This window comes from Acipenser ruthenus, chromosome 51 (assembly GCF_902713425.1).
Source record: "Acipenser ruthenus chromosome 51, fAciRut3.2 maternal haplotype, whole genome shotgun sequence".
Taxonomy (NCBI): Eukaryota; Metazoa; Chordata; class Actinopteri; order Acipenseriformes; family Acipenseridae; genus Acipenser; species Acipenser ruthenus.
The window spans coordinates 448,235-472,443 of NC_081239.1; the positions used below are offsets into that span (position 1 = coordinate 448,235).

Genomic DNA, 24,209 nt, shown 5'->3' on the forward strand with positions numbered 1-24,209 from the left:
GCATCAGCGACCCCTGTGGCTGATAGGGCGCCTGTGGCTCTGCAGCGGAGCCGCCAGATCTGTGTCCTCCGGCACTATAGGTCTGGTGGCATTGCTGTGGATCTGCAGTGCGAAAAATGACGGCTTGGAAGGAGCACGTTTCGGAGGACGCGTGTTCCAGCCTCCGTTTCCCGAGTCGGCGGGGGGGTTGCGAGCGGTGAGCCGGGGATACAGATAATAATTGGGCATGCTAAATTGGGGTGAAAACCGGGGTAAAAATAATTGGCGACGACTAAATTTATATATAAAAAAAAAAAAAAAAAATCACTGCAGGGGAGGGAAAAAATAGAAATGGATCATATTTAGGGTTCCGGTTTCTTATTTTATGTATCAGGAGGCTTCAGATAAAAGCATCTATATAAAAAAAAGGCTGTATGAGCAGAATTAACGGTTCCATTGAGTTTGCGGATAACAAATAGAGTAAGTTATCAGAACACCAAATTTGAGAATTAAAACCTGGAATGGATGAAGCTGCTATGCAACAGGGAGTCTGTTTCCATTCCTCTAGGTATCCTTTTTCATTTCCCCCAAAATAAACTATGTAGCAGATCCTACTACGAATAACAGAATTTCAAATTCAACACTGTGCAGTAACACGACCAAAAATAAAATTGTAAAAAAACACATTTCTGAATAAAACGTGTTGAACAGGAAACAAATGGCTATAAAAATCTAAAGACACCAGTCCCCAAAGGACTAAAGACACTAATACCAATTAGAAGACTATTTAAAAACCATGCATAATGTAACTAAGGGGGGGGGGAGTGGGGGTGCACACAGAGCATGGAAAAAACGATCCCCCCCTTCGATCTACAGAAGATCATCCCTTCATGCTGTCACTCTCCCTCCCTCCCATACTCTGCTGTGCTTCAGCTGCGTGTGCACCTCTCCAGTATCTCTCTCTTCACGGTTATCCAAGAGATTGTTTAAAAAAAAAAAAAGATCTGCAATTAAACTGCGCGTCTGCAGTTTGGATTTCAAAACCAGCCACAGCCATGGATACAGCTCGCACGCAGAACCGGAGACCAAAATTAATTAAATAAGGTTTCAAATTTCTAATCAGTGGGCTGCACTACAGAATGTAAAAGCTACTGCAGACAGCTTTGCTAGTTCCATTTCAGGTACAAAGAATCTTCTGGTGTTCAAGATTGGTTTATTTATTAAGGGGGACGAACAAGGACTGCTTGCAATGATACAAGCGATCCGACAAGGTAAGGATTTTGCTTTTAAAATGAAGCTGCTATTTTTTTTTTTTTGCTCTCAAGCGCATTAATGAATGAGTTGGAAAGCCGTGTTGCTCCAGCCTGCTGTTTTGTTTTTCATGCAAAGGAGCTCGGATACACAATACAAAAAAAGAAACATGCAGGATAAAATCAGAGTAAGAGTACAGAAGGATGATCGGTTCGTGCCATCTACAGCTACGGGAAAGAAGGCTTGCTGATTTTGGAAGTAGTTAAGAAAAGGGTGTTTTGTATTTTTAAAAAAAAAATTAATCAGCAAACAAGACGACATGGGAATAACTTACGAGGAGAAATATTAACACATTTGGGATATATTTTTTTTTGGGAGGGGAAGGGATCCCCCAGGTTTACAGAAAGAGGTCTCCATTGTTTTAGGAGATACAGCCTGCAATTTTCGGGGGGTGGTTTTTTTTTTGGGGGGGTGGGAGGGGGACAGGGGACCACGGAATTATACCACCCGTCTGGAAAGCTCTGCTGGATTGATATTAAAAACACCGTCCACTATCCTTCTCTCGTCTAAAGATTCCCTTTAAACTGGGGGGAAAAAATAGTGGAGCTTTCACAGGTCAGCCCTGAAATGCAACAGTGATTGCTCGCTTGGCAGAGACAGACGAAAAGGTAATATACAAACTACTACATAAAAATCTATACAAAATATAAACTTCTGCAGGGTTGGCTCAGACACCGACGGATTATACATTTGTACAAAATATATTTTTTAGCTAACAAAAGTTAACGCTGTATTGCACAGTACGGGGAGAGTACGGGCTAGGTTAACCCTTTGCTTGCCATCTGTTTTGGTTTGCCTGCAGGTTGAGAGACTTTAAAAAGGCAAACATTAAAAGCATTGGAATCTGCTATGCTCTGTCTGACCACCAGGTGGAGCTGTGCAGCAAGTAACTTGTTAGAGCATAACAGTAAAAACACCACTGCCTTTAAAAAAGAGCAGGTTAAAGGGGAAGCCATTTTAGCCACAATATTGGTGTTTTAATCCATTAGATTAATTTTGATTTGCACTGCTTTGTATGGATAGGTTAAGGGGAAAACATTTAAGGCAAACAATACCACCATAAAAGGGGCACTGATTAACCCCCCCCCCCACCAGTTTATTTTCCCTACTGCTTACCTAGTGCCAGGGATCCAGCATCTTCCTATCTATAAAAATCAGAATTCTAACAAGGTAGTGTCGTGTCCGTCTGCAAAGAGAAGCAGATCTTTATCAAAAGCTACAGAGCCTTGCTCAGCAAAACAGTATTCATGAAGCTGAGCTGTACCGAGTCTCAAAAAAAGCATCAATTCTCATCATCGTACAGCTATCTAGTATTAAAGTCCAATTGAATTTGAATGTATAGTGTTACATTAAATATATAATTGTGTACGGTGTGTGTGTGTTCATGGGTTTTAACCCCTGAAGCTACACAAGGATTTGAGCGCTCGTTGTTCAAATGGTTTCTTCTTAGAATGTGTTTGAGCGCGACTCCAGCATCACGAGGAGGAAACTGACAATTTGGACGACCAGATCCAACCTGTCAATATATTTTAAACCCTCTTTCGTGCACCTGATTGCAAAAAGAAAAACTGGTTTTGTGGGACACACACACACACGTCCTTTGTACCTTAAAAAGGGTAATCATCTCTTCCCACATGCAGATGTATGTATAGATTCTCTTTTGTATGTTTTCATTCATCCTTGATATTTCCTTGCACACGTACCTAGCTGTATTCAAATTGCAGTCCTTTTTGCAAGCCACGGGTAGTTTTAAATCTGAATTCATGATCTGAGTGTTTAGAAAGACACCCCCACTGTACCAGCGATGATTAAATCATGAGTTACTTACTACGCAGAAAAATCCATACCAGACAAATACCTTAAAAAGGGTTCGCACATCATAAACACATTACTAGACTCCAGACACCTAAACCAATTATGCGTGAGGCTCACACAGGATTTCAGAAATAACTGCATTTAATTTCAGCCCTGGTTTAGAAATCTGGATGACCAAACCCAACCCATCGATCACATTTTAAACCTTGTTTTGTGCACCTCATTGCAAAAGCAGCTTTTATTTGTGTCCCTTAAGAGTTAAACGAATTGATTGTGCTAATAAGAGGTTAAAAATGGATTTCAAAAAAAGACAGGCAATGATAATATTTGTAGTATTAATAAAATGAATTTTAAACCCTTTAAAAACACAAGTAAATAAAAACAAATTTCAGTATACAATGTTTTAACTATTTTTGGAGAAGATGGGAGGGGAGGGGATTATTAGGAATAAATGGTTTTTAAAAAAGGAGAACAAGATTCTTCACCAACACCGAATTCTGAAGCACTTAACAGTCGCTTGGTGCTCCTTTTGCAAAGGACTCTGCAGCAGCAGCAGCTGATGATGCATAGTTCACCCCCTAGTTGTTTCGGCAAGTCACTTTGGATAAAGGAGTCTGCTAAATGACATGCATAATTCATTGGCTATAACCCAAGTATGATGGACTGCAATGGGGGTCCCGTTTCCATTTCACACTGGGACAGACTCAAAGCTGTCCGAATCGGGCTCGTTCTTTCCAATCCACTGCAGATTGGGGTCTGTTTCAAAAAACGAGACAGTCCGTCTGTCTGTCCCAGTTAGGATTGCTGGCTGGCAGAACGCGACCTCTCCACACTGGACAGTGGAAGTCACCCAACAACCGTCCGATGCAAAAGGACACAACACGGAAATCTGCAGCTAAAAAAAAAAAACCATAAGGGTAGAACAGGAGTGCTGTGATTAAACACACGGTCAGGGATGTATAGTAGGCTGGTGAATTCATGTATACAGTTAAAATGTATACAGGTGATCTGACTCGTGCAATGTCCGGTCGCAGATTGGACTGCAGACCACAGATGGAAACGGCCCCTGTTTCATACTTGACATCACTTCCAACCTCTAAAATCTAGGAGGACACACCAGCCGAAAGGCTTTAAAAATAAATACTACTCGTGCACAACACAAGTGACAGATTGTGAATTTTGTTAGCGAGGGAGGAGGGCTTGCGATGCAGGGAGTCTGTGCCCTCGCCTATGAGCCTGCACACGCACCACCGCTCTCAGACCTCAGCCTGGCTTGATTAATTAATAGCGTTTGTGACTCGCACAGCGCTGAACCTGTGGGAGAGAAAGCCATGCATGCACTCTGCACGACTGAAACACACTTCAAAACACAGCAGAGAGAGAGGGAGAAATTGAGACCTTTATTGCTTGTGGTGTCTGTCGAATTTGGAGCTTAAAGGCAAAATGTCAATTTAACTACCATCCTGTTTACCACACAACACAAAATGAGGACATGCGAATAGCCACAGATATATATAGATGAACTGATAGACAGCTATAGACGAACCGATAAACCCTGCTTGGCAGTCCTCGGAAGAGATTGGTGGGGGGGGGGGGAAACAAGTTTTGAAACCCTTTGGTTAGCTGGTTACTGCGGGGATGAAACCCGCAACGGCCCCCCTCACGCTACGAAATCCTTCATCGTTCACCCAGATTTCCTACTCTATGGGAGGTATGGGAAAGATTCAGATCAGTTTCCATTGTGAAAGCACCGTGCAAGGAAAAAAAAATATATATATACCAAAAATGATTGTGATCCCTTCCACTCTCAGTAGGAGCTAGGTGTTTGCAGTGTTCGGTATTGAAATTCAATAGGACCAACAGTCCAAGAGTGCAAGGATGGAAGCAGATCGATCCATTCCTGGAGTTTAAAAAGACACACCTCACCTGAGCTTGTTCGCTATGCACTGTGGCTGATCAAGCTGGTAGCAAAACCTGGAATGGGTGAAACTGCTACGTAATAGGAGTCTTATTTCCCATCCCTTCTAAAAGAGACTCAAGTGGAGACTTTAGGTCATGCTGTGATGAGAAGCGAGAGCAGTTAATTCAGAGCTGATTTATTGTTCAAACTCCTGGCTCCTGGTCATAAGATAATATACTGAAAAAAGAAGGGAGTTTGGAAACCCTGGACTGAGTAGCAGGGCTACAAGGATGATTAATCATTTCCTTTTTGGCTGTTACTTTGGCAAAAACCACGTTCGCGTAATTTTAAAACTTTATAAAACTCCAGTAAAGCTTTAATTATTTTTACATTAGAAGGCTCAACAGCATATTCAAATAAATCACACATTCTACACAGTGTGACTAGCTGTTGCATAAGAAAATTAAAGTCAAAATTAAATATTTCTTAATTGCTTTTCCCTGTTGATTGCACTGAAACAAAAAACGCAATTACATCAAAAACAACTCGACTTGTCATCACACACGGCTGGAATGAAAATTGTGTTTTGTATTGTTTTTAATTTAATAAGAGTATGGAGCTCCATTTTTACTGAGCTGAGATTTGTCTCGTCACTGGAACAGAACCCAGGAAGCGTCTCGCAAAACAATATATTGATCCAAAGTAAGTAATCCCGATTTTGTGAAGCAGAGTCAGGGTATGCCAGAGATAAATACAAGCGATATAGATAGGACAGAGCTAGACAGATGCAGCGTGCATGTAAAGTAATTATTAGGTGTATTGTGTTTTCTGTCTGCGTCTCGTCATCTGCGTACACAAAAACGCAGGATTCAAAAACATCTCTCCATCTAAAAGACTAATCTGGATCCCAAAGGACACGAAGCAGCGACAGGAAATAACCGAATCAGATTGAAAACAACCGATAAACAGAAACTAGAATGAAAACGCTACCTATTTGATCAGGAGCCCGCAGACAGAACGGTTCACTTCACAAAAACACACCCTCCAAGGTAAATGAAGGTCATTTACAAAGCAATTTGTGACTAGCTTTAACTAAAGCGAATGACAAGACCAAAAAAAAAAAAAAAAACCAACCCAGAAAATCCTTGAGGAACCTATTTGAAAACTTAAAAATCACCAGTCGCCTTCCAGGCTATGTAGAAACTTTTCCCAGATGTTGCTGTTTTATTAGGAACAAGGTCACCCATGCGGGATGCACACGGTACAGTTAATGATTTAACTGTATTGATTCAGAGAGTGTAGTCAGCAGTTTGCTCCGGGGGGGGGGGTAGAGTTCTCAGTAAACTTGAGCTGGGCGACCAAGGTGACTCTCTGAACTTTGAACTCAAACCAAAAGGTCATCAGATAAGAGGTTTAGACCTGTAAAAGTGAGCCGGGTAGAATAATTTGATTTACAACAACGCAGCTCCCTGGCTTGCACATCAAATATAAAAAAAAACAGGAATTGGAGAAGGGCCATTGCAGAGTTAAAAGACTGCTCTTGTATATTGCATTGTTGGCATGGCGTTGCTACAAGCGACAGAAATGTACCAATCAGTTCATTTATCACAGTTCTGTCTTTTTTCCTATACTAGCATTAGGTGTCATTTGAATCTCTTTCTTTACATTCCTCTTAGTGTTTTACAGCGTCCGCAGTCATTCAGAGCGCGAGTTTCACACTTGCAATTCGAATCGTGGTTCACGCCAGAAACATTCAAGCGAACTTCAGTTTCTTTCCCAAGGTGTTGGTTTGGTTCACTTGCAGCTTCTCCCAGACTAGAGGTCTGTTGGTTTCACCTTGCATTTCCCCTCCAAACTCTCTTGCCGATCACTACAGAGGAAGTTCTCTCTGGGAAAAACCTTTCCGTCACGCCCAACGTGGAGAATGCTTTACGTGACGTGGTTGTGCTGTTGACTTTTTTTGGCGCCAACAAAGGCAAATAGTTGCCAAAGAGAGTGTCAAGTATTTGTCGGAAAAACCGTTCTTGTGGAGGAAATGCTACTCAGGATTACTGTACATTAAAACCAACTGCAATTGGCTGTTATTGATAAATACTACTAAAAATGAATAGCTTGTTGTAAATGGTGTATGCATGACGAGATACAGATGGAACAGGAGTTGGCTTACTAAACTCAGAGCAGCACAAACGCAGAAGTGACTAATGTCTTTACAGAGGAGGGCCGCTTTTTATTTCCCTGTGTGTGCACATGGCACAATCAGAAAAAAGCCAGACTCAATGCACGTGCTAAATCATTATTCAATTGTCATTTCACACTTTGCTTGGGACAGTTCTGCCATTATGCTTAAAAAGGACGCGCTTGCAGCACCAGGAATTCAATCTCAAACACCATCAACCACTGGCAGTTAGTAAAATCAGTATTTTTGGTGTGTGCTGTTGTGCACACGTGACATTATGGTGGTGTTCTGGTCTCGTGTGTGTGTTTTTTCGACCAGCCCTGCGTCGAGTGTGCGAGACAAGGGGAGATGCAGAAGTACCTCACTTGCATGATTTGTTTCGCTGTTTGGAGCACTTCGTTTTCAAGTGAACTGGAATAAGTTTTGGTTTCATGTTTGCAAAAAGTTGAAAGGGAGCAACGAGGCAAACGTACGGAGACCCTTCCAAGCGAGCCGAGCGCAGCATTTCAAGCAATCTCGGTTCACTTGGTTTGATGCTCATCCTGGTGCGATTGCGTGCGTCTCGGGAGGTTTCACAGATCACTCCAAGCAAACCGAACTTCAAATCCACATGAAAGGGTCAAACTAACTAGGTGTGAAAGTGAACCCAGCCCTGCTCAAAACTCCTGGCTCCTGATCACTTCAATATTAATAAACTTCATTGAGGGGAGTTCTGAACCCCAGGACTGGGTGCAGCAGCAGCAGCAGGGCTAGTGTGAGTTTGTAACCCTGCTCAAACTCCTGGCTCCTGATCATTTCAATATTAATAATAATAATACTAGACTTCATTGAGGGGAGCTCTGAACCCCAGGACTGGGTGCAGCAGCAGCAGCAGCAGGGCTAGTGTGAGTTTGTAACCCTGCTCAAACTCCTGGCTCCTGATCATTTCAATATTAATAATAGTAATACTAGACTTCATTGAGGGGAGCTCTGAACCCCAGGACTGGGTGCAGCAGCAGGGCTAGTGTGAGTTTCTGACCCTGCTCAAACTCCTGGCTCCTGATCATTTCAATATTAATAATAATAATACTAGACTTCATTGAGGGGAGCTCTGAACCCCAGGACTGGGTGCAGCAGCAGTAGCAGCAGGGCTAGTGTGAGTTTCTAACCCTGCTCAAACTCCTGGCTCCTGATCATTTCAATATTAATAATAGTAATACTAGACTTCATTGAGGGGAGCTCTGAACCCCAGGACTGGGTGCAGCAGAAGCAGCAGGACTAGTGTGAGTTTCTATCCCTGCTCAAACTCCTGGCTCCTGATCATTTCAATAATCTACCTACACAAGTTCTAAAATGCAGGACTTGTCCAATTCTAAAAAACAAGGCTTTGTTTGTCAGCAGTACGATTCGTTTGTGATTTATAATAAGTGAAAGCAAAAACAGAAGCACTAGACCTGAGGCATATTTGAAATGAAAACATCAAGCAGCTTTCAAAAAACACAAAAACACAATCATGCATTCCTTTTTCGGGATAGCTGTGGTTGTGGTTTTTTTTTTTTAAATTCTGCATGGCAACAGCTCATTATAGCTCCACATGGAACATATACGAGACAGCGTTCAAAATCTTCAGCGGATTGAAAAATCATTTTAAAAAGAAAAGCACGCTAACATTCATGAGCTTGAAGTTTGCATCTTAAAAAAAAAAAAAAAACTTAAATATTGGCTACTTTCAGGTACAGCATAACTATTTCTCATTACAGTCCACTTGTTTTTCGCAAACAGTTCTCTCGTTAGGAATCATAATTGATCTCTCCTGGAGTTTGATTGATACACTGCATTTCCAGATTTAAATATGCAACATGCTAGATCAGGCAATTTCGACACACAGCAGTGTGCAAACGTATTATCAGATGTGTCATTGATATCCTTCGTGCATGAAAACCTCCGAACGAGAATTTCCGCTCAGTAATCAGCAATATAGAAATAGGTACTTGTGAGAATGTGTTAGACCACTTTGTGCTTTAACTGGGAATTTTAAACAACATCTATAAAAAAAAGTGTCCTGCATTTCACCACGTGTGGCTCTCTGTTCCTTTTCTCTGACTATTTTAAATGAATTGCATTTCTGTGGCCTATTAAAGTCTTCAATTAAATTAGACGCATCAGTAAAATTTGCTTGACAACTTTCCAATATTCAGTTCCAATGATTTCATATGCACAACAAAATCAAAAACTACAGAAGCAGTGGGGTGTCCCAATACATTTGCACACTGCTGTATCTGTATTATATATATAAAAATTTCTCTACCATTTACTGGTTTGCAGTATTAAAGCCACTTGCTCCTCTTCAAATCCACAGCTATCGTCACAAAGCTGAACTATCCTCCTAGACTGCTGTTCTGCCAAACCATTAATAACCAGCCCCTCGAGCCTCCCTGCCCAGCCCTGGGGACCGAGCAGCCCCATGCAGGCTAAAGCGCGACCGGGACCTGCAAAAGATGAGCATTAATGCTGCATCCAGACCCCCGCGGCTCTGCTGTCTGAATAACTACCAGGGAGGACAGTGAGAGAGAGCAGGGAGCGCTGGGAATGCACTGGAAAGAATCTTAAAATACTAGAGGACATTCCAAAAAAGAATGGGAGTTTAACACCTCTGAGCATGTTACCCACACACTGTGGCTTGAAGTAAAGCCTGGAAATGGGTGAAGCTCCTATGGAGAAGTCTTATTGCCATCCCTGCAATAATATCACAGGGATGGAAAGAAGACTCCCATTGCACAGCAGTTTGATCCATTCCTGGTTTTACTAGGAGTTTAAAAAAAATCAGGACGCACCTGAGATACCTACACGCTGTGGCTAATCAAGCTCGTAGTAAAACCTGGAATGGGTGACACTGCCGTGCAATAGGAGTCTTATTTCCAGCCCTGAAATAAGAGCTTACTGACTTGCAATTAGTCACAAGTATGCTGCTGTAACTACAATAATTCTAAATTCCGCTAAAGAAAAGTATACACCAACATGTTTATTCTAGAATACAGGAAACCAAGCAATAAAAATCACAGGTACAAATACAAAAACACACTGTATAATTCCACCCCTCCAAACAAATGGGGCCACTAAAAGAGGTTGAAAACACCAGAATAATGAATCTAAGGACAAACAGATACAGTAATTGAACTGTTTATATATATATAAGATTCACAGCAAGCGGTCTGCAAATCCGTTTTATAAAAAAAAAAAAAAAAAAAACAAAACAAAAAAAACACGACAACCACACACACAAGGGTTTGTTAGTTTAGTTTGCTTCCCCAAGCCGTTTCCTGTGCAGTGGGAGTTTAACACGCCAGTCATAACCGCCTCCCGCTGCAGGTACATACGGGAACACGCCAGTTACAAGCTGGCTTCATTATCTCCTAATCCAATTGAATCCTGATTTCAAGACAGATTGCTTTCATATTTTTTCTTGGCAACTGAACAGGATCTCATTTGCATTCAGTTCAAGTCATTACATTTTACTGAGAGATGCGCTTCCCTTAGAAATTCGTGAACACCCGCCAACTTTTGGAGATAATTCAAAACAATTTATTTTTGCATCAAGCTCAGCTAATTCGCAAGACCCACAATCGATATTTAATAATTTTAATTAACAGTACAGCGTTCTCTGTACAAAAGAGACACCAGGCAGCTATCGAGGACAACACCCACATGGCAGATTTAAAGCAATTTAGATAAATGCTTAAACGTACAGAAATTTGTTAAATGCATACAAGGCAAGTGCAGGGTCAGAAACTCACACTAGCCCTGCTGCTGCACCCTGTCCTGGGGTTCAGAGCTCCCCTCAATGAAGTCTAGTATTATTAATATTGAAATGATCAGGAGCCAGGAGTTTGAGCAGGGTTAGAAACTCACACTAGCCCTGCTGCTGCTGCACCCAGTCCTGGGGTTCAGAGCTCCCCTCAAATGAAGTCTAATTATTATTAATATTGAAATGATCAGGAGTCAGGAGTTTGAGCAGGGTTACAAACTCACACTAGCCCTGCTGCTGCTGCTGCACCCAGTCCTGGGGTTCAGAGCTCCCCTCAAATGAAGTCTAATTATTATTAATATTGAAATGATCAGGAGTCAGGAGTTTGAGCAGGGTTACAAACTCACACTAGCCCTGCTGCTGCTGCTGCACCCAGTCCTGGGGTTCAGAGCTCCCCTCAATGAAGTCTAGTATTATTATTATTAATATTGAAATGATCAGGAGCCAGGAGTTTGAGCAGGGTTACAAACTCACACTAGCCCTGCTGCTGCTGCACCCAGTCCTGGGGTTCAGAGCTCCCCTCAGTGAAGTCTCAGGATGGGAGAGGGTGTTGTGTGAAGGCATTAACGGATTCAGTAAGCTAGCTGCCTGCCTGGCTCAGAACGATAGCCTCAGCAGACAGATGGTTCTGTAAAAAATCAGTTACCCTTTTGGAACAGGGAAGGAAGCAAGACTCCTGTTGCATAGCGGTGTGATCCATTCCTGTTTTTTGCTTGCGAATTTATCAACGACACACAAGAGGCTAAATCTAGCTCAGAACCGCTATGCAATAGGAGTCTTATTTCCATTTTTTTTTTTTTTTTTTTTTTACAGTTAAGAATTAGATTACATTATCATTTAGTTGGAGAATTTAAACAGTTAATGAGCCCAAAAAAAAAAAAAAAAAAAAAAAAAGTAGCCTGTCCTCAAATTAGGACAATGGCCCTTAAAATGGACTAAAAGCAGCAACAGAAGACTATGGGAATGTAAAACAGATCCACACAAATATTTCAGGCTTACCAGCATTTGACTGGACCAGTCAGTGTGTCTGGGAACACAGAAAAAAAAACAAAAAAAAAACACGCCAGCCTCTTGGGCGATTGGGGAATCTGATCCTCCTGTTTAAAAATGCCAAGCACCAAAATAAAAGCAGCAAATTCTGCAAATAAAAAGGCAGGTCATCAATATTAGCCGCCTAGTTTAAGTGCCACAAAATCAGGCTCTTAAGCTTTTAAAAAGGCATTTAGAAAACTCTTAACTGCCAATTTACTGAAGAGACTGGTAGAGCTCCCTGCTTTCCTCTCTATTCTCTCACATTAAAGCTCCTTCAGCACAGCGTTGTGTATTCCTTTACTGAGATAACAACCCCAGCCCTGCTTATCCTGCCAGGAAAGACAAATCGGATCGCGTTTCATTCGCATAACAGCTTTCCCATTAAAATCGATAGCGAAAGCCCATCAATTGCACATTAAAAACACAGTTGTCTTGAACGCCCTAAATTGGCTTGTGCTGCAAACAGCCAAACAGAACTGCCTAGAAAAAATTACAATCCTTCCCTATGCTTTACCAGACCTCTCTGCGCTTCACAATGCTTCCTTATGCTTTATCAGACCTCTGTGCTTTACAATGCTTCCCTGTGCTTTACCAGACCTCTCTGTGCTTTACAATGCTTCCCTATGCTTTACCAGACCTCTCTGCACTTCACAATGCTTCCTTATGCTTTATCAGACCTCTGTGCTTTACAATGCTTCCCTGTGCTTTACCAGACCTCTCTGTGCTTTACAATGCTTCCCTATGCTTTACCAGACCTCTCTGTGCTTTACAATGCTTCCCTATGCTTTACCAGACCTCTCTGTGCTTTACAATGCTTCCCTGTGCTTTACCAGACCTCTCTGTGCTTTACAATGCTTCCCTATGCTTTACCAGACCTCTCTGTGCTTTACAATGCTTCCCTATGCTTTACCAGACCTCTCTGTGCTTTACAATGCTTCCCTATGCTTTACCATACCTCTCTGTGCTTTACAATGCTTCCCTATGCTTTACCAGACCTCTCTGCGCTTCACAATGCTTCCTTATGCTTTACCAGACCTCTCTGTGCTTTACCATGCTTCCCTATGCTTTACCAGACCTCTCTGCGCTTCACAATGCTTCCTTATGCTTTACCAGACCTCTGTGCTTTACAATGCTTCCCTATGCTTTACCAGACCTCTCTGCGCTTTACAATGCTTCCCTATGCTTTACCAGACCTCTCTGCGCTTCACAATGCTTCCTTATGCTTTACCAGACCTCTCTGTGCTTTACAATGCTTCCCTATGCTTTACCAGACCTCTCTGTGCTTTACAATGCTTCCCTATGCTTTACCAGACCTCTCTGTGCTTTACAATGCTTCCCTATGCTTTACCAGACCTCTCTGCGCTTCACAATGCTTCCCTATGCTTTACCAGACCTCTCTGTGCTTTACAATGGTTCACCATACCTCTGTGCTATATTACATGTTGCTGTACTTTTTACTGTGGGTAACCTGTATTGTGTCATTCTGATAAAATCCCAAGGAGCTGTCCTGACTATCCTCATTCCTCGCTTGCTTTCCAGGTCTGGGGATTTCGTAGACCATGGAGCACCTGCTCCTGGGTGCCTTGCTGGCGGGATGCCTAGCGGGCATGTCGGAGTCCTGCCCGTTCCACTGCGTGTGCCAGAACCTGTCGGAGTCCCTCAGCACGCTGTGCGCCAACAAGGGCCTCCTGTTCGTCCCCCCGAACATCGACCGCCGGACCGTGGAGCTCAGGCTGGCCGACAACTTCCTGCTGGTGGTGGAGCCGGAGGACTTCCTCAACATGAGCGGGCTGGTGGACCTGACGCTCTCCCGGAACACGATCCACGAGATCCAGCCCTTTGCCTTCGGGGACCTGTTCAGCCTGCGCTCCCTGCACCTCGACACCAACCGGCTGACGCGGATCCAGGAAGAGGCCTTCCGAGGGCTCCTCAACCTCCAGCACCTCATCGTCAACAACAACCAGCTGACGGACATCTCCGGGGCGGCCTTCGACGACTTCCTCCTGTCCCTGGAGGACCTGGATCTGTCCTACAACAACCTCCGCAAGGTGCCTTGGGAAGCCATCCAGAACATGGCGAGCCTCCACACCTTGAACCTCGACCACAACCTCATCGACCACATCATGGAGGGCTCCTTCGCCGAGCTCTACAAACTGGCGAGGCTGGACATGACCTCCAACCGGCTGCAGACTCTACCTCCCGACCCTTTGTTCTCCAGGTCCCAGACGGGCATGATCAGCCCCACGCCTTACAACGCAGTCGTCAGCCTCAGCTTTGGAGGGAACCCCCTGCACTGCAACTGCGAGCTGCTGTGGCTCAGGAGACTGGTCCGAGAGGACGACATGGAGACCTGCGCCTCCCCTCCACAGCTGGTTTCCCGCTACTTCTGGTCCATCCCCGAGGAAGAGTTCACCTGCGAGCCACCGCTGATCACCAGGCACACCCACACCCTGTGGATCCTGGAAGGCCAGAGAGCTATGCTCAGGTGCCGGGCTATAGGCGACCCGGAACCACTCATCCACTGGGTGTCCCCCAAGGACCGGATCATGTCGAACTCCTCGCGGACGGCCTCCTACCGCAACGGCACCCTGGACATCCTGGTGACCTCTGTGCGGGACGACGGGCCGTACACCTGCATCGCCATCAACGCGGCGGGGGAGTCCACGGCCGTGGTGGACTTGAAGATCATCCCGCTGCCCCACCGGAGCAACGGCACGGCCCACGTGGAGCAGAAGGACCCGGGGTCTTCAGACATCACCACCTCCGCCAAGACGGGGGCGAACGGGAGCGGGGAGACGGGCAGCAGGGCTCCGGAGAAGCCGGTCAGGGTGACCGATGTGACGTCCACGTCGGCCCTGGTCCGGTGGTTCGTCGGGAAGTCCTCCTACTATGTGTGGATGTATCAGATTCAGTACAACTGCACTGCGGACGAGAGCTTGGTATACAGGTAAGGGGAACAGATTGCTGCATGTTAGTCATTTAGCAGATGATTTTAGCCAAAGAGCCTTAGAAACTAGGGGGTGAACTATGCTCTCACAACTGCTGCTGCTGCTGCTGCAGAGTCGCTTCAAATAGGACCTTGTTTGTTTGACGTCTCATCTGAAGGACGGAGCACAAGGAGGTGAAGCGACTTGCTCAGGGTGGCGCACAGGGAGTCAGTGGCTGGGATTTGAACCGGGAACCTCCTGGTAATTCATATCCACGAAACGGTGCAAATAATAAATCCTGATCCGTTTTCAAATAAAAGCAAAAATCACAAGTACCAATGGAGGTCTCAAAAACAACAAAACAAAAACATTGATATAGCGAACTGAACAGTTCTCAAAGATCAGGCCGTTTTGACAAAGATGTGACTTTAGTGTTCAACTTGTAAATGTAAAACTGCAAAAAAAAAAGACAGGGAAAGGAGAGATCGGACAACCACCTTAGCAATAAAAATCACAGCCTCTTCTCTGGAGTTCCTGGTTAATAGGTTTAAATACACTTCCCATTGAAGACTTGTCAGGAGCTTGATCTTAAATCAAACTTGTAAGATGCAGAATATTCACTTAGGCTAGGGAACATTCGATTGTATTCACATTAAAAGGAATCCGAGAACTCCTGCCATCTACAATAAGTATTCAGGTTGCTAACGGAGTGTCTGTGTGGTTTATGGTAGAGATGGGCAATTGTTTGGTAAAGGTGATATAACTGGCTATTGCTTTAAGGTACACTGGACTGACATGCTACTCTGGAATTAATTATGGAGCTAGATTAATAAATAAAAAGGTACATTTTACATAGGAGGCTGTGTGGTCCAGTGGTTAAAGAAAAGGGCTTGTAACCAGGAGGTCCCCGGTTCAAATACCACCTCAGCCACTGACTCATTGTGTGACCCTGACAATCTCCTTGTGCTCCGTCTTTCGGGTGAGACGTAGTTGTAAGTGACTGCAGCTGATGCATAGTTCACACACCCTAGTCTCTGTAAGTCGCCTTGGATAAAGGCGTCTGCTAAATAAATAATAATACTACTTTACATTAGTCTCAAAACGTGCAGTTTCGAAAGAAATGCCTAAAGCATTTTACATTTTTAAAATCGCGTTATCTGCTTCTACGCAAGGTTAAAAGGTCTCAGGGGCTGCTTCACTTCCTAGGTCGTTTCACCTCAGCAGGGTGTTCCTGCAAAGCATGTCAGGTCGATGGGGAAGCAGCAGCCGGATGGTTAATGACAAGAAAGGCAGCATTAAAAAAGGGATGGGGGACAGTTTCACCAGCCAGGTAAAAATGAAGCGCAACACTATCTGAAAGCGCGGCTGCAAACAAATACAAGTTTACTATAAAACGTCTCAAAACTGCACTTGAGACCCACAGAGAACAGGAGTGCACAGCAGGAGAGATGTATGGAACTCAGGTCAGGCACTATGAACTTACATGAAGTGTCCAATTCACTGTACAGATGAGAGAGAGAGAGAGCAGAGAGAGAGAGAGAGCAGAGAGAGAGAGCAGAGAGAGAGAGAGCAGAGAGAGAGCAGAGAGAGAGAGCAGAGAGAGAGAGAGCAGAGAGAGAGAGAGCAGAGAGAGAGACAGAGAGAGAGAGAGCAGAGAGAGAGAGCAGAGAGAGAGCAGAGAGAGAGAGAGCAGAGAGAGAGAGAGCAGAGAGAGAGAGAGAGCAGAGAGAGAGAGCAGAGAGAGAGAGCAGAGAGAGAGAGAGCAGAGAGAGAGAGCAGAGAGAGAGAGAGCAGAGAGAGAGAGCAGAGAGAGAGAGCAGAGAGAGCAGAGAGAGAGAGAGCTTGGAGTGGAGGTCAAGCACACACTCTGAGATAGCATGAAATTCGCAAATGAAAAAACTGCTAATGAAATTCGAAACCAGACTTTCGCTTCTCAGCCAAAACCAAAAGCGACGGCTAAATCAAAAACTGGACGACAGCAGGAATTGCCCACAAACCACAACGTATTTAAACCAGATAGAGGGAGAATAAAAAAGCGAGCTGCAAAAACATTTGGGAGGTCAAAAAAAAAAAAAAAAAGCCTTAAAACAAAACTGCAGTTAGTAGTGTCTACATATCTTGGAGGATTAAGCCCGGTTTAGCTGGGAGCGTGTCAGAGCTGCGATTAGAGACTGGAAAAGGGGTTCTTGAATGAAGCAGACAGCTCCGTGTTCCGCCTGTTCTTTCACATTCCGCCACGCATCAGCAAACCCACAAAAAAAAAAACCATATGAAGAAAATGAGTGGAAGATAAATTGGGAGTCTTAAGAGAACTGGCAGTGTAGGGATTGCGGTATTAAATTAGAATTATATTTATATTAAAATATTCATGTATTAAATGAACAGTTATTGAACGTGAATTATTCATCCAGGACGAGTCTTGAACAATGGTAAAATGTTCGTAATCAAAACGAGATTTGATGACACAGCATCCATTGGTTATTGACAATACAAATATACCCCTGGAACGGAACACACAAGTCCACTAGTTTTAAAACAGCATATGAAAAGTAATTGCACAATATTACATGAAGCGGGAGGCCATGCTTTTGAGACAGGAGGTCAAGCTGAATCTCCAATAGCACGAGTCTATCTGGGTTCAGCTTACTGATGTTCTTTAAGTAGTTTTTGCAGACTTGACAGCAATCTTCGCAGGTTATGATAATCTGGTCCAGCTTGAGGGGTATTTAAATCATCTTGGGTAATGCCTGCCCCCCCCCCCCCCCCCCCACACCGATCTGCTCTTGGTGTGCCACTGCTATAGACTCAAACACAAACGCATCAGCAGCTGTCACGGCACGTTAGTTTAATTTAATGAAAATGGTCAATCAGGAGGTCTCTAGACATACGGAGCATTACACTGTCCAAAATAATAAAAAAAAAAAAAACACACGCTTCTCACCAGCTCCTCTGAATGACACTTTAGTGGCTCCGAGCTCCTTTCCTGCAAATGTAGGCTACATTTATAAGAGAGACGTCTGTTCTTTTGCTGGCTATACCCCTGCTCCTGCAAAACGCATGACGGTAGATTCCTTCATACATACTATGAATAAGACAGGGCAGACCCTCCCCCACGCTTACCCTTTGACCCCTGCGTGGACGATTTGACAGCATGCCACATCCACAGCATATTTATTCTTGGCACACAAGCCCACTAGACTTTTCTTCTTGGGTCTCCTTGCAAAAGTCGATTGAAAGGCTTTATTAAAAAAGAGGATATCAAAAGATAGATGTGCCGTTTTTAATTGCTTTTACAACAGCGTCTGTGCGCGCAGGGGCTAAAAGAGGGCTGCGGGAGAATTATGGAGCAATGAAGTAAGAAAGGGAAAAGTACGTAGAAATCTGTCATTGCGGCAAGGAATGACCTTGGACATTAAATATTATAAATATTACTCCCACCCCCCCCCCCACCAATAAAAGGCTCAGTTATCAGGTGCTTTTTAATAGGACGGATAAAAGGTTTCTTTCTAAAGTATCCAAGAGACTTGATAACCCTTAAAATCGGGTTCTTTTATATAATAAAAAACAGATGAGAGAGAGAGAGAGAGAGAGCAGAGAGCAGAGAGAGAGAGCAGAGAGAGAGAGAGCAGAGAGAGCGAGAGCGAGAGCGAGAGCGAGAGCGAGAGCGAGAGCGAGAGCGAGAGCGAGAGCGAGAGCGAGAGCGAGAGCGAGAGCGAGAGCGAGAGCGAGAGCGAGAGCGAGAGCGAGAGCGAGAGCGAGAGCGAGAGCGAGAGCGAGAGCGAGAGAGATTTGCACATAGGTGCTGAAACTGGATTATTTGAGCATTTACTGTTTTGCGAGTTGTTTATCCTACTTCACATTTCTAATTCCGCGGATACTCGTGCAAAATGCCATATCTGAACACCATGGATAATAGAGGAGATTCTCTATACAAGTAGTGGCAGGGATGGAAATAAGGCTCCCACTGCATAGCAGCTTGATCCATTCCTGCTTTTACTGCAAGTGTAATAACACACACCTGAGCTTATAAATAATACTTCCATCCCTGAAGTGTACAACTTATCCTGTGTGGTCCAGAGGTTAATGAAGGGCTTGTAACCAGGAGGTCCCACCTCAGCCACTGACTCATTGTGTGACCCTGAGCAAGTCACTTCACCTCCTTGTGCTCCGTCTTTCGGGCGAGACGTAGTTGTAAGTGACTCTGCACCTGATGCATAGTTCACACACCCTAGACTGTGCGAGTCGCCTTGGATAAAGGCGTCTGCTAAATAAAAAAATACTAAACACCTCTTGCTTCCCTTTCCTCCATCTCTCTAGAATCCTGCCATCCACCAGCAAGAACTTTGTGCTGAAGAACCTGGTGCCAGGAGTGGACTATGACCTCTGCGTCCTGGCTATATTCGACGACACGGTCACCTTTCTGGCCGCGACCAAAGTGATCGGCTGCGTCCAGTTCAGCACCCGGGATGACAACCCTCACTGCCACTCCCTGCATGCCCACTTCCTGGGAGGCACCCTGACGGTCATCGTAGGGGGCATCATCGTGGTCACCCTGCTGATGTTCACAGTGGCGATGATGGTCAAGTACCGCACCTGTAGGGACGGCAGCTCCCAGCTGCCCAAAGTGACCGACGTCTACTCCCAGACCAACGGCAACCAACCGATGCCGAACAGGATGCTGCCTCCACCGCCAGTGAACGTGGCCTCGCTGGTACCCAAGCACGTGGCGGACAAAAAACAGCCGCCGTTCACCCCGGAGCACGAGCGCATGGCCGCGCATTACGGCCCCAAGCCGCAACGCAAAAGGCTCCGACCCAAGTACACGGGAGAGACGCACGGGGGCACAGCGTCGGGGGCCAAAATCGCCCTCCCGGCGCCCGGAAGGAGTTACGGGCAGGAGAGATCCGATTGTAGATCTTATTCGGTCAAGGCAGCGCCCTTGGACAGACCGTCCGGCGCCCCCAGAGCCAAGCGAAGCTGCTCCTTCGACATGGGTGAGATAGCCACCGCCACCTGCTACAGCTACGCCAAGCGGCTGAGCGTGATCTGGACCAAACGTAGCCAGTCCGTGCACGGCGGCCTGTTCTTGCGCTGCGCAGAAACGGCGGACGCCGCGGGCAACAGGGCGGGGCTCTCCAACGCGGACGAACTGGAGGAGAGCGTGGTTTAACAATAAAACCGGAAAGGAAAACCGTACAAAACCTGGGGTGTTCTGGAAACGTGGTTGCCGCCGAGATTCGAGAGAAATCTGTATCCTCGGGAGGCAACAGCATTCAAACCTTTTTTTGACTGCCTTTCCTTTTCCATTCACATCCTTCAAAAGTTGAGATTACAATGGATTCAGGAAGCACTGTTGCCGATGCGGTGTACGGATGGTGGCTGCTGCTGTTGTGTGGGGTATAAACCTTACTATTTCTGCCCAGTTTTAATTCCTCTTGGATAATACAGATTCTCTTTGTTGAAGCCAACAGCAAAATCGATAAACGAAAACAAACAAGACCAAACTTTTTTGGTTTTCTTTTACTCCGAAGAGGGAATACAGGAGCACATACTGGGACTTGAGAAAGATGAGGTCAACCCAGGAGTTTGAAAACTTGATATGGTACAAAATGGACTTTGGGTATTAGTCTCAAAACGACATCTGCAGAGTATATATAAAAAATAAATAAATAAGTGCTGGCCGTTTGGGTGAAGATTAATTGTTAAAAAAAAAAACCTTGCTGTTTTTCTTTATATCTGAAGGAAATACTGGGAGACGGTATCCATATTATTGACGTCTCATTTTTATCCCAAAGTTATTTAATTTTACTGTTGACTCTGAAAAGTGCTCTCTTTCCTCTTTTTTAAAGCAATCCCATTGCCAACCCTTGAATTCATTTTCTTAGGTGCTGTAAAATATAGAAAGCCTTTCAGTTAACAAATTCAGTAGATAAGTGCGTCTTATACCTGTATTGAAGAAAAAAAAAAATCATTAAATAAATGAACTGCCAAGAAACTCTTAGGACTGCCTTACCAGCCTACAGTGTTGAGCTAAAATTCATAACATTATCCAATTTTGTTTTTATTTAAGTTTACTGGTTGTTTAAAAAAGGCAAAAGGGTTTATCTGAAATTATATATATAGTTTTGTTTTACTCATCTTGGTTTGCCAAAGTTCATGTTACCTTGACTTGATTATAAAATAATAAAATGGTTTGGGGAACTGTGTTTTCTGTGGCTAAAGTGATATTTCTATAGTAAATCAAAACAGGGCTTGTGTAATTCTATACTATATATTATATATTACACGCACGTTTACATTTTGTAGCCATTTTAAAGCAAGTGTCCCATCTCAAACGAAAGTCATTTCATTACAAATGCATTACAGCGCTGTGTTAGTGCAAAAGCAATTGGCAGATATATTTAAAAATCGCCTCCACTCACTGACCAGAAAGGTTCAAGCAGAGATTCACCAGCAGACCAGATCTGGGTCTCAAAAAGATCTGCGCAGGGAGACTTGCATTAGTGCTGAAAATTACTGAATGCATTTACATCAAGGTAGTGCATTACTTATTCATTGGAAAGGGAATGCAATTTTAAGCAAGCAGTCATGTCATTATAGAGATACATCTCCAACCATGTCCCTAATCTGGTGTGCTGAAATCAAGTTCCTGTTTAATGTGGATATACACACACGGTCAATTAAATGTCAGGGTTTAATTTGTAAACAAAAAAAGGTGCCGCATCTTCAGAGGGATAGCATTTGTTTCCAGTCCTAAATGTACTAAACCTTGGTTTACAGCAGCACCCAGATATGCTTGAAGTTCCTCTCTATTTGCAACAGAAATCGCGACAGACACGGTATGTACATTGCTTTGAGAGGTTTGGGAGAACCTGCATTTGCGTGCCCATTTCTGAGAAATTTGAAGCGATTTCCCCAGCCCTACGGATTTAAATTTACAAGGTTAGCAAAACATCAGGTCTTCTTACACTCCGTCTCTCTCTCTCTGCCGTTCTCAGGGAGAGACCGTTTCTTTTTCAAAACGAGGACACAAAATCTGAAAAGCCCTGACAAGCGTTCAGAAAAACGGCAACGCGAGCTGTATTGAAGTTGACATACTGCGTCAATCCGGGAGAGAGGAGCCTGCTAATGAGAAGTGCAGACAGGCTGTACTAGAGTCTGAAAGCTTCAGAAATATGAACACGGTTTGTAATGGGCATATATTAAAAAAAAAAAATACCCCTTCAGCAATTCATCAGCTCAAAGCAAAGACATCCCACGCTGTCGGATCTTGATGGGGGATTTTTTTAAAAATCAGATTGGAATTCCTTAGATTTTCCTGCCATTTATGGAGATGTTGGTCTAAGGTAGAGAGTGGATGTCTGTCAATGACTGTGGTGTTGTTTTATTAATGTACCATTTTTAAGTCTACTAGCTTGCATGGATATTCCTTTTCATTCAAAACTCACCTCTGCAGTAAAAATCACTTGAGAGATATTTAAAACAAGTTCAAGAAACTAAAAGCCGTGTTTCTCACTCGTTAATCATTGCATGAAATCTCTCTACACGATTAATCAATACTAGTCCAATAAACTCTCAACCCTAACTATTGAGCTTTTAATCTTTTTTTTCAATCGATCAGAAATGTAACACAGCGTTCCCCAACGGCTATTTAATTACAACAAAAAAAAATATTGATTGCAGCCGACAAAAAAAATAGATTCCTCGACTGTCGGTTTTGCATTTCCATTAGCTGCACAGCTCTAACTGGGTTTGGAGTAAAATCCTCTTTCCTTTGCAATTCCTTTTTTAAAAAAAGCGATTTCCAATCCCTTCAAAAAGAAACTCCCAGCTCCTTGACAAAAAAAAAAAAACAAGCATGCATCAATTTTATTGATCTAGCACAGGAGGTGGGTAAAGTTTCCCATTCCACTCCTGGTCTTTGTTCCAACCCTGTTAATAGTTTAACCGATTAAACCTGCATCCACACCCTGAACTACTTCCCATTTTACCTGTGAAACCTGGAGTGGAATGCCCCCTCCAGGACTGGGATTGATTGGCCACCCCCTGATCCAGCGGCTAACCCCATAAACCCCCCTATCTGAATTAATTGTGGGCGTCCCAAGGCTAACATTTGAGGGAGGTCCAAGATTCGTGCTAAGAGGGGTCTGTGGAAACACTAGTCTAAATAGTCAGCATTTAAACAGAAATACAAACACACAAGATAACATGCTAACAGAGGCTGAAATCTGCTTAGCGTCTCACTGCACCGGCACGCATTATCACGCATGCAGCAGGAAAAAAAACTGAACAGCAAGCAGGAACTAGGTAACCTCTTAAAATAACTATTTCAATTCTTAACTAAATGCCTTCTACAGCTTTGCTTTGTATCAGATTTCTGTTTCAATCATCACATCCCAAGGGATGCAGGGAGAGGAGCAGTTTGGTCTGCCTCCAGCCTGCCCTGGACTGGAGAGAGCACCCTTTCTCTATGGAGATATAGATATAGATGCACACTAATAGCTCTCCTTTTAAGAGCACAAGATCTCCACCACACGTCCTATTTATTGAAAAATAAAGTTCTCATGCACAGTTGCTGCGGGTCTGGAAAGCGTTGCCGTCACGCTCTGTGTAAACATCTTGACCTTCATGATTCGTATTTCATCTTGCCCAGCTTATCTGGAGAGCAGGACCGCATCAATAACACAAGAGCGATCACGTTTCCCCGCCTCTCTCCGGCAGGGTTACAGTTTTGGCTCCCGGACAGCAAGAAAAGACATGAAAAGCAGCACCAGCAAACGCTTAGAGAAATCTGTAGAAGAGGAGAGACGGTTTCATGTATCCGGGTTATTTTTTTTTCCTGTGTTACTGCACAGTCAACCTCCGTTAACATCAATGTATAACCGCACTGCAATGTACCAGCAACACTACAATAGAAAAAAGGAAGGCACAGCACTCTGGTTATTGGTAGGATATGATTATGAACTGGAGGGAGCATCCTTTCTCTTATAGGGATGAGGGAGGGAGGGAGCAGTTCAGTCTCCATGCCTCAAGCCTGCCCTGGACTGGAGGGAGCATCCTTCTCTCTTAGGGGGGTGAGGGAGGGAGGGAGCAGTTCAGTCTCCATGCCTCAAGCCTGCCCTGGACTGGAGGGAGCATCCTTCTCTCTTAGGGGGGTGAGGAAGGGAGGGAGGGAGCAGTTCAGTCTCCGTGCCTCAAGCCTGCCCTGGACTGGAGGGAGCACCCTTTCTCTTAGGGGGGTGAGGAAAGGAGGGAGGGAGCAGTTCAGTCTCCGTGCCTCAAGCA

General features: G+C 44.2%; 2 protein-coding genes across 5 annotated transcripts in view; one reads left to right on the plus strand and one right to left on the minus strand.

Annotated features, from left to right (window-relative positions):
• Positions 1–24,209, minus strand: part of LOC117398547 (pyruvate carboxylase, mitochondrial) — a 254,983-nt gene that overhangs the window by 146,142 nt on the left and 84,632 nt on the right. The window lies entirely within an intron of this gene.
• Positions 895–21,130, plus strand: LOC117967766 (leucine-rich repeat and fibronectin type-III domain-containing protein 4-like). 2 transcript variants are annotated; one of them, XM_034915133.2, is made up of 3 exons: positions 895–1,250; positions 13,537–14,944; positions 19,242–21,130. In XM_034915133.2, the coding sequence occupies exons 2-3, from the start codon at positions 13,557–13,559 to the stop codon at positions 20,092–20,094; spliced, it is 2,241 nt and encodes a 746-aa protein (XP_034771024.2). In that variant the 5' UTR covers positions 895–1,250; positions 13,537–13,556; the 3' UTR covers positions 20,095–21,130. The 2 variants fall into 2 exon arrangements, with proteins under 2 accessions (XP_034771024.2, XP_034771025.2); XM_034915134.2 differs by lacking the exon at positions 895–1,250 and adding an exon at positions 1,728–1,898.